This window comes from Danio rerio, chromosome 3 (assembly GCF_052040795.2).
Source record: "Danio rerio strain M-AB ecotype USA chromosome 3, GRCz13ab, whole genome shotgun sequence".
Taxonomy (NCBI): Eukaryota; Metazoa; Chordata; class Actinopteri; order Cypriniformes; family Danionidae; genus Danio; species Danio rerio.
In genome coordinates this window covers 55,844,432-55,855,000 of record NC_141023.1, presented here as the reverse complement: position 1 = coordinate 55,855,000, position 10,569 = coordinate 55,844,432, and the positions used below count along the sequence as shown (strand labels likewise).

Genomic DNA, 10,569 nt, shown 5'->3' with positions numbered 1-10,569 from the left:
TTTGGTGTGGACGAAGAGCAGTTCAGAAATGCTGGGTGAAATGCTAGTGTGGACGCGGATCATTTTCATTCTAAAACGTCGTTTTAAAACTAAAACGCACTAGTGTAAACGGGCCTAAGTGTATCAGAGGGATGTCAGATCAGTATGTGTAATAGGGTATATACAGAAATCAGAGAGTGACATTCAATATATTTTAAGACCTTTTTAAAGACACTTTCCATACATTTTAAGACCTCATGACCACTTTAGGTATCAACGGTAACATTGGCGACATTTTAGCTTACAGTATATTTACTAAATACTAGGTAGTATGTTTTTGTTTACTCCATGTAGTTCTGAGAGCTGAGGTGCTTATTTAGATTTTTTCAGACGTATCAAGGTAACTGTGCAAAGGCCACTCTCACACTCTTCACACACATTCAAAAATGCTGTTATACTCCATGTAAAAGCCAGAAATTAAGGCTGTGTCCGAAACCGCATACTTCCATACTATATAGTCCGCTACAATCAGTATGCGAGCCCAGGAGTTTGCCCGAATTCAAGATATTCGAAAATCAGTGTGTACCCAGATGACCTACTACTTCCGGCGAGATTCTGAAGTGCGCATTCCATGCATGCTGCACTATCCCATGATGCCCCGCGAGAGAATTCATAAATGGGAGTGAAACGACGCAACTGATGCAGGTAGGTCATGTGACCATGACAAAATGGTGAATGTAGTATGTCCTAATTCCATTCATCTTGCTCACATTTAGACTGTTTAGAACGTACTTGCAACGTTCTAACGGCCGTGTAGTACATTTAAATTTAAATGTAGTACCTACTGAGTTATAGGCTGTTTCAGATGAAGCCTAAGCTTTTTTTGAACAGCCATATCTAAAGGGTTTATGGTGCCAACTAATGATCCAAAATTACAAATGGTACCTCTTATTAACAGGGAACAATACCGGTAATCAAGGATGCATAATTATTTGGTGTCATGGCTTTGCAATCAAAAAATGTAAATCTGATGCTGCGTTAAAACTAACAGTGTACAGTATCAAAGCCAATGTTATTTCAAATGAGACTGCAATAAAAGGTTAAAAATATCCAGTCCACAATTCCTTTTTATATTGAAAATAAGTCATTAAATTGGCAATTAAAGAGTGTAAAGCATAGTGGTTTTAATCAGGATTGGTTGAGTAATAATTTTATGCAAAACTATTTGAAAAATATATTTTGAGCAGTTTAATTTAGTGGATGCTGTCATCGCGAGCATAAAGGAAGGGTAGTAATTTTGCCCACAGTGTATTGTTGAGTTTTTAAAAATTTTCAAAGAATTTTTCCAAAATATGGGTCAAACTAAGATTTGTCACCAAAAATCATTTAATTTGATGAAAAACATTGTAAGTTGTGCCCAAATAAAGACTCAACAGCACCTCATAGTGGATGAAAACTTTCCTAACAAAACATAAGGGTCAAAGTCTAAAAATTGTGACATAAAGAACTTTTTTAACAATTAAGTTAGAGCTTCAACATTTTAATTCAAAATTGTACAATAAATTGGAAGTCAGCAGAAAGTCAATACTGTAAAATATAAATGTTACATCCCGTGTTGGGTTGTTTATGGTTATTTTTGTTGTGTTTTTGTGATTTGCAGAGCCTGGTGATTAGTGGATAGGTCATCTCACCTGAGACCCATTATGTGCCGTGTATAAAGACCCCAACATTTGACATGAAAAAGGACCTTAATTAGCCGGACCCACCTGCCAGTCGCTTTGATAATTGTATTTTGGATCATGAGCTCAGTTTACCGTGCACACGCTTTTCAACATTGATTTACATTTATACTAACTTTGGTTGCTTTAAATGTCTTTTGTTAATAAATTATTTGTCTTCATGATTTACCTAGTCCGCATTGTCTCTCTTATGTTTACATTTTGAGCCGCTTCTAACAATTTTTTCTAAATGCACTTTGTAAAGAAGTAAAAAATCTAAGCTCAGAATTCCAACATACAAACTAAGAATAGCAAAAAAAAAGTTAAGAATTAAAAAAATATAAACTTAGAATCAAAAGATAAACTCAGAATTGAGATATAAACTGGGTGGTATAAACTCACAATTGCAAAATATATCATCAAAATTGAAACAGAATTCATAATAATCTAATAAATTCTTCTCTTTCTTATTATTATTCTTTTGTGATGTGATTGGGCATCCAAAAGAAATCAGCTTGCAGCATACATTTTTTAAAGATAAATCATAATTGTAGCCAAACTGTCAACATAGCAAAGAAGATTCAAAATGTTTTGCTCATCAATAATATCATTTTTGAGCATTAAAGCAAACAAATGACTATATCAGTTGTAAATTGACTTTTTAAAACCGACTATTTGAACAGATTCATGTAATTTATAAAATTAAACTACCAAATTAGATTATCATAAAAATTACCAAAATAAATTATAGATGGCAATTAATCATCTCCTCAATGCTCTCATATTCACAATTTGTGAGAGAGCGAAATTTTTAATAACTATGATGCATTTATACTCATTATATCACCCAATCATGGTACAAATATGAACAACGTTTTCTCACCTGTGGTATCTACACATGGGCAGATGCGTAGAAATATTGGCCGTGCATATGGAGGAAGAGCTTGCTGAACCTCTTTTAGGAAAGAATTACAGTTGAAGCTTCCAGTCGAGTCAGCGATGGCAGCCATTCCCGCTTTTCCCTCCACACCTGTACAAACACACATGAGCAGGTTTATGAGGAATCAGAGGTTTACACTTTGGAATTATAGACTAATACTTCAATTGTTTCACCTGGTACGTTTACTCCAAACACTGCCACATCAGTCTGTCTCAACAGGCCGCTCAGCGTTCCCTCTACTTCAGTGGTGGACACGTTCTCTCCTTTCCAACGAAACGTGTCTCCGCTTCGGTCTCGGAAATACATGTATCCAAGCTCGTCCATTACCAAAACATCACCTAAGAGTCACCAGAATAAAAGAAAAGTTTACAGGGTGAGTTCACAAAATAGCAGAATGAGTTTTTTTCGACATGTTTTATTGATTTATTTATTTTTTTTTTTTTGGTGCTTTAGCTTAAGGTACATTTAAATAAGTGTGAAATTAAGAGTATGTATGTTGCACCATTTTTTTTATTTTTTTAATTTAGCACTTTTGATTTTATCCTTTCTGCCCTCTTGAGACAATATGCATGTGACATGTATGATATATGTGCCTTATTAACCATTTAAACTGTATAAAATACAAAAAATACAAATTGTTTTTAAAAATGAATGGTGTATATAGACTTTATTCACTGCTGCAAAGAAGCTGCCATAGCGAGAGCAGCATTTCTTAACTGGTGGTTCTCAATCCAATAGTAGGTGCTATACCATTTTGATTCGGTTAAGGAGTGTTTTTAAGATGCACAACTTTGATTTTGAAAGATGTGTGTTAAAGCTATTTATGATTCTGTTTAATGCAGTTTAAGTGCAATACAAAACCGTTCTCCTAATTCAGTGCCTGCTGTTTTTTTCAAAATTATCCTATGACAAGAACGGGTTTTGTTTAATAGTCTTAGGACAACTTTGATGAAAGGTGATGATTCGCTTTAAACGATGATTGCTTTTTAAATGGGTATAAGCAAAGAAGACTTTAACACTATACCTTGGATTGCAAAAGAATTCACACCTCTTCTGTTTTTTCACATTTTGTTGTTTTTGCGGCTTTGTTAAAAAGCTTTAAAGGACCTATTTCTCCATAAGTCTACATTGCACACCCCATGGTGACAAAGCAAAATCCAGATTTATGACAATAAGTTAATATACTGGCATTGTGTTATCTAAAAATAAATGAACCATCCCCAGTTTTATGTATTTTGCAGAATCTATTCAAAAAGACAACATTTTTTTTTAGATTGGAAGAAATGTCATCTGTAGTTTTTAGAATAAAAAAATAAAAGTCTGTTTTACTCAAATATATTAAATATTGTACATTTTCCAAAGAAATGTCCAAATGGTCTCTTTCATTCATTAATTTTCTTGTCGGCTTAGTCCTTTTATTAATCTAAGGTCGCCACAGCGGAATGAACCGCCAACTTATCCAGCAAGTTTTTACACAGCGGATGCCCTTCCAGCTGCAACCCATCTCTGGGAAACATCCACACACACATTCACACACACACGCATACACTACGGACAATTTAGCCTACCCAATTCACCTGTACCGCATGTCTTTGGACTGGGGGAAACCGGAGCACCCGGAGGAAACCCACGTGAAGGCAGGGAGAACATGCAAACTCCACACAGAAACGCCAACTGAGCCGAGGTTCGAACCAGCGACCTTCTTGCTGTGAGGCGACAGCACTACCTACTGTGCCACTGCCTCGCCTCAAGTGGTCTCTTTTTTTCCTTTTTCAAATTTTGTGTATTTGAAAGAGGTCTTTAGCCTTGTCAGCATTTATTTGATATTGTCAAAAGTGTAATACTGAAAACATTAATTATTCTGACTATTATTAAAATCTAGCAATTCTTCTTATTATAATGCAATTATTCCTGTCATTCAAAGCTGATTCTCCAGTATCATTCCTCCAGTCTTCAATATCACATGATCTTTCAGAAACCAGCCTAATCTGATAATTTGCAGCTAAATTATTATTAGTGCTCGATTAATAATGGCTTAATAATACTATATGAAGAGTTAGTTAGTTTGTAAGTAAATCAAAAAAATTTATTTCAATTCTAAATCTGTAATATAAATAGGGCTGCACGATATTAGAAAAATCTGACATTGCAATATTTCGTGTTGCTGCAATAAATATTCCGATACCAATATAAATTTTTATCAGATGTCTAGATGTGAATGTCTATTTGGATTTCATCAATTTAGATCGACTAGACTAATCAAGTCTTTCTATGCAGTGCACCAGCATAAAATACTATAAATTAAAAGCCTTTATAATTACAACAGAGCAAACTTATAAGTTAAATAAACAGTGCTTTATGATTTAATGTCAGTGTTCAACAGAAGTCAAATATTAAAAATCGAACAATCAAAAATAAAATGACTTTGTTATCATTGCATAAATAATTATATGCAATAATATAAAATAATATTGAATAATATCTTTATTAAATAATCTAATCCGACGATGTGACTATTGTGGATACACACATTTCAATATCGATGCTCAAAACAATGTATTGTTCAACCCTATTTCTAACACATTTTATGAGATTTACTTTGGTAATCTCGGACTGCTGAATGGTACTGCATCATCATATAAATATTTTCAATATTTATGATTAAAAAAAATAATTAAGTACCATTATAATAATTTTTTGAAGTATCATGTGACATTGAAAATTGGTGTAATGATGCTGGCAATTACGTTTAAAATACAGAAATAACTATATAATAATTAAAAATGCATTTTAAAACAACAGTTTCTTTAAATTGTAGAAATGCATCCAAATATGACACTTTTTACACCTTTTCTGATCAAACAATTGCAGCTTTAGTGAGCACAAAAGACTTCTTTCAAAATCTGAACTGTAACTCTTGCCTGGTGGTGCAGAAAATCCATCAAGAAAGTTGAACTTCTACACAGTGAGAAACTTTCTGCCACATCTTTGTAGTGTGTAAAGCTGCACCTGACAGATAGGCAGAGTCGTTTTTCCTGAACACATTGTAGGCGATCTTCTTCCTGGTGGCTTCTTGACTCGCGTAGCCGTCAAACCGACGCAGAGGATCCTGCTGATTTATTCTGCCCACCAACAGCCCAGGCTCTCCTGTGAGCAAAAGGAAACACAGCAAGAAGAAAAGCACACAAAGGAAATCTGTTAGAGAAAAATGACTATTGATTTTTTGCAATCTAATGCTGTCAAATGCTGGTTTGCTTGTGTCTTAGATAAAACTTTGAAGCAATGGATCTAAACTTACAGCATTTAACATAGAGCTATGATAAAGGAAAATTAACTGGATTTAATGGATTTATTAAGTATGCGTTTGAGTAAAATGTTAATTTTCTTTTATTCTATAAGGGTCTGATCCTTTTTTTTTCCAAATTTCAAATAAAAACTTGTTATTTATAGTATTATATAGTATTTTTCTTCCAGAAAAATGACAACTGTTTTCATTTGGAAAATCAGGATTTGAAAAAAAAATCAGGCTTATTCTGCAAAAAACTGATTTCTTAACTATTCTGAAATTATGAAATTGGTATTGTGTTGTCAAAAATGTCTGAATACAAGGCACCCTGTGTTTATTCTGACCAACTGTGATTTTATGCTCTAATTTTTGAAATTCAGAAGATATATCATCAGTAATGTATCTAATATGAAATAAAAACTACTGGGGGTCAAATTGACCGTTTACTAAGCCACAACCGAAAAACACCACACACCAATTGTGGTTTAGCAACCAGAGTCCTGTCAAGCTTTCGAGCGAAGGAAACAAGCCAAATCGTTGTGCAAATTGATTGTGCAAATCTGACACCCGGTATCCTAAAAATTTGGACAGGGTGGTGGAATTTTTCCTTTTTTAAAACCTAAAACCCAAGAGGAGAAATGCCAGCATGGAACAAGCTGTGTGAGAGGTGCTAAAAGAGCGGAGATAAGTTGGTTTTGTTTTCGATAATCTTGACACATTCAGTGATAGACGGCAATAACTCACACACCTCCGGCCCTAAACAGATCTAAACTGTGTTTTCTACAAAAATACAAAGCAGGTTATGTTTCCCTGCTGTCTTTCTTTTTTCCGCTCAATATTTGAGCACTGCTCTGTTTAGGCCCTCGCCATAGTCGTCATACTAAAAGCAATCATATTTTCATCCGTTTCAAACTACAAATGTTCTAAAGTACATATCAACAGAACAAAACAGAGATGTGATCACAAAATGAGTGCTTGCAATCAATATACTCCACTACGCAGCTGTTTTTAGTCATTTATAGCCCTACTGTCCATGTTAGAGCTACAGTTCACTGATGTTTTTGTCCGCTGTTTAGAGATTTAGTTATTATACCAGTTTAGAGTCTGCTTGTATATTTGTTGTCTGATTAATATTTGCTGGTGGGGAAATTTGTTCACTTCTGCTATTTATACTTTGATTTGCATTTTGAATTCTGTATTTTTTCTACTTAACTGCAAATTAGAATAGAAACGGTATAAAAAGCACAAAAACATGCTGACAGTTATAGTTACTGTACATCGTTATGGGTCAATGATGCTAATATTCGGCACAAATCCATCAATTTTCCCTTTTTGGCTGTTCTTTCTTTGAATGAATTATGTAGAAGCACTGTCCATGCATATTTCCTCGTCGGTTAGTAACGATATATTTAATTGCACTACAATTAATTTATCAGACTTTTTGCTGTGGATGAGCTAAGTTGTTAAATGGTCAGCTTATGAGGCGGCTAGGCTAACCTAGCTTCAATATTGATGAAGTTATTTTCTAATCGGTTGCCTATTATGTCATGCCTGTAACACATACTGCTGTACTTTTTTTTTGTCTGGCTTTTTCAGATTTATTACCTGTTCGCCACAAATGACTAATTATATCCCCAGGGATGTCAGACACCGGCGCATACATATTGTAATAGACGTGCCAGGCAAGAAAGCTTGACAGGCGTAGACATAGTAACTAAGGAGGGCAGGGCTTAGCGAAGGGTCAATTACCTTTACTAGCTGTATTAATGACATTTTAGCCTTAATTAGCTACTAACAAGTACTAGTCAATAAACTTTAATACTGTTCAAATGCCATAATAAATGTAGACATAACCTTAAATTTAGAACATGAGGTTAAACATGTATAATTAAACATAATTACTAGCTTGTTGTTCAGTTAATTTACACAATGAATCCAATAAATAATATATGGCTTATCAAATTGTAAATAATGGTTAAAATGCCTTTACTATATGTCAGGTAAATCCTGAATTATGTGTTTGCTCATGCTTAATGGATGGATAACTGTGAACAAGTTAATCATGATTTACAAGTTTAACTGAGCTTAACTAATGCATAATTCGGGACCCTTAAAATGTTAAGTTAACCATTAATTACTAGTGCTTTTGTTTATAACTATTGCTTAATATTGTGAACAAATTAACCAGTAATTAATGCATTATTTTGGACCCTTAAAATAAAGTGTTACCAAACTAAATATTATTGTTTAGCTTAGACAAAGTTAAAAATACAGGAGCATCTCAAAGATAATTTAGTGAAACTGCAAAACTACCGAGCAGCTTTTCAAGTATTAAAAGAACAAAGCATGAATACATAACACTTGGCATTTCTACAAGAAAACAGGCCAAAATAATAAATGCATTCAGGTTCAATTAAAAAATCTGTGTTCTTTCAACCAAAACATTAATATCTAAAGTCTTCTTAAGTTAAAATCTTGGTGTTATGCTTTCAAAATTGGCATTCCTAAAAACTATATTAAACTATTTTACAACTGGAAGAAACGTTTAATAAATGTCATTAGCTGTTTGCAAAACAAAACAAATATTTCTACTTTACTCAAACACAACTATAAATCATGAATGTCAAACTGGTTTCCCAATGATTCCCATCACTGTATGTTGAAGTGAACTCTGAACAGTTGTGAACATACCAGGTCTGCAAGACACACACAGTCCCTGCTTGTCCCGAACAAGCTCCATGGTCTCCTCGTTCACCTTCACTAGCCGGATGGGGTACACGTTTGGCAGGATGCGACTGTTAAACCCACAAGCTCCAACCTGCCATGGTGAGAGTGAGTTTGTACTTTTCAGAAAGCTGAATTCATCATCTCAACATATGCGTTCAGTCAGAACAGTAGAGATGGGCAATAAAACTATTTCACAATATTTTCTAGACGTTACTTTACAATAAGGTTGATTTCGTTAAAGCTAGTTAAAGTATTATCTAACATGAACAAACTACAAACAACACATTTATTACAGTATTATTAATCTTTGTTAACGTGAGTTAAGGGAAATAAAGTTGTTCATTATTACTTACAGCAAATTAATTAATGATCAGCAAGAAATTGGATTTAAATTATGCTTTAGTATATGTTTAATGTTGTGAAAAAGGAATTACAAATGATTTTTTATTTAAACTAAAACTAGGAAAAGACTTTTTCTTTTCATGATACAATTATATTTGTATTGCTTAAGGTGATATATATTGACCACTCGAGTGTAATATGTTTTGCATTCTAATGAAGCATTTTTGCAGAAGTAGATGGAGCTGATAGAGATGCAAATGCCCGATTGTCTTAAATTAACATGAGCTCTGCAGCTAAACCTCTTGTAAATATGTTATAGCTGAAGACAGAATATGTGCAGTTGAGAAAGGCTTAGGCTTTTAATATTGTGCAGTGAATTTATAGAAAAAGAGGATGTATGTATGGGTGCGGCCAGGGGGGTGAAGGACTGAAGAATGATTCACATGTGATGAATTCCACTAAATTCCACCTGTTAATATCAGTTAAAGTCAGGAGCACCTCTGAATGTAACTCTTGCATTGCACTGAGGATAACAAAATTCTGTGAATCGATTAATTCATTTGTATCTAATAAATTGCTAATATGTATATACATTAAAGAAAAACCTCTACTGACCTTTTTTATTGAAAATGCATGGAACTGACTAAATATTCCAAAATATTATTAATCCAAGTATAATTAATAAATGCTGCACAACTGTTGTTTATTTTTAGTTCATGTTTGTAATTTATTCAATGAAAGCCTATTGTAAATAGTGACCATTTGTTGGTATTATTGCATGACAATATTCATGACGATCACATATGTACCCGTTGAGAGAGTTAATGTCCTGTATTTTGAAATACTGTATATTAAATATTTTTTAAAAGCCTAATAAAAAAGCAATATCTGTTTCATTCATCCTGGAATCTAGAGAGCGCTTAAACTCCACAGATCCATAACAGATGTACATAGCGCAGTAAAAAGAAGAAAAGGCTTAAATTAAGACAATAAACCTAATGGCTTTCTGGCTTTAAGTTTACCAGGGTACTTGTATAAAAATTAACTATAATGATTAACAACAGTGCATTTATCACTGTATAGAATGTCATAAAATGCTGTGATTTCTTCCTCATTGGCATGAAAGTCAAGTCATGGTCACATGAAGAAATTCATTCAAACATTCGACTGAGTGTAAATTTTGTGTTCAAAGATGTAAACAGGCTAGTACACATGCAGAACTGAATCGCACATGTGCTCCTGTAGCACAGTTATTCATTGCACAGACTGACTTTTTGTTGCACTGTATCGGTCTGTCAGGTGACGCCCCCCTCGTAAACACCGAATTGCATTATGGGACATAGCTGCCATTTGTGTTGTATCCGAGTTAACGTGAGCTGTTATATGGCTTTAGCGTCTTTCGCAGAGTAAATACAGTGTTACATTCTTGTTGTGTTTAGGGCTGTAATAGTAAATCACACGATCGAAGAGGTAAAAAATAATCACGACGACAGATATTTTAAATTTCCCACTCAGAAGAAAGGATATTGACGGACTGTAGCGGTAACAACAAGTGCATCGGGTGTCCTGGCCTGCTG

General features: G+C 34.0%; 2 protein-coding genes across 2 annotated transcripts in view; both read right to left on the bottom strand.

The window, feature by feature from the left end:
* adgre5a (adhesion G protein-coupled receptor E5a) overlaps positions 1-10,569 on the bottom strand; it is a 162,900-nt gene that overhangs the window by 7,055 nt on the left and 145,276 nt on the right. The gene's annotated exons all lie outside the window — the stretch shown is intronic.
* slc27a1a (solute carrier family 27 member 1a) overlaps positions 1-10,569 on the bottom strand; it is a 58,756-nt gene that overhangs the window by 6,055 nt on the left and 42,132 nt on the right. Inside the window, 4 exon segments of the mRNA NM_001013537.1 lie at positions 2,581-2,727; positions 2,811-2,975; positions 5,647-5,784; positions 8,615-8,741. Coding sequence (NP_001013555.1) covers positions 2,581-2,727; positions 2,811-2,975; positions 5,647-5,784; positions 8,615-8,741 — 577 coding nt within the window.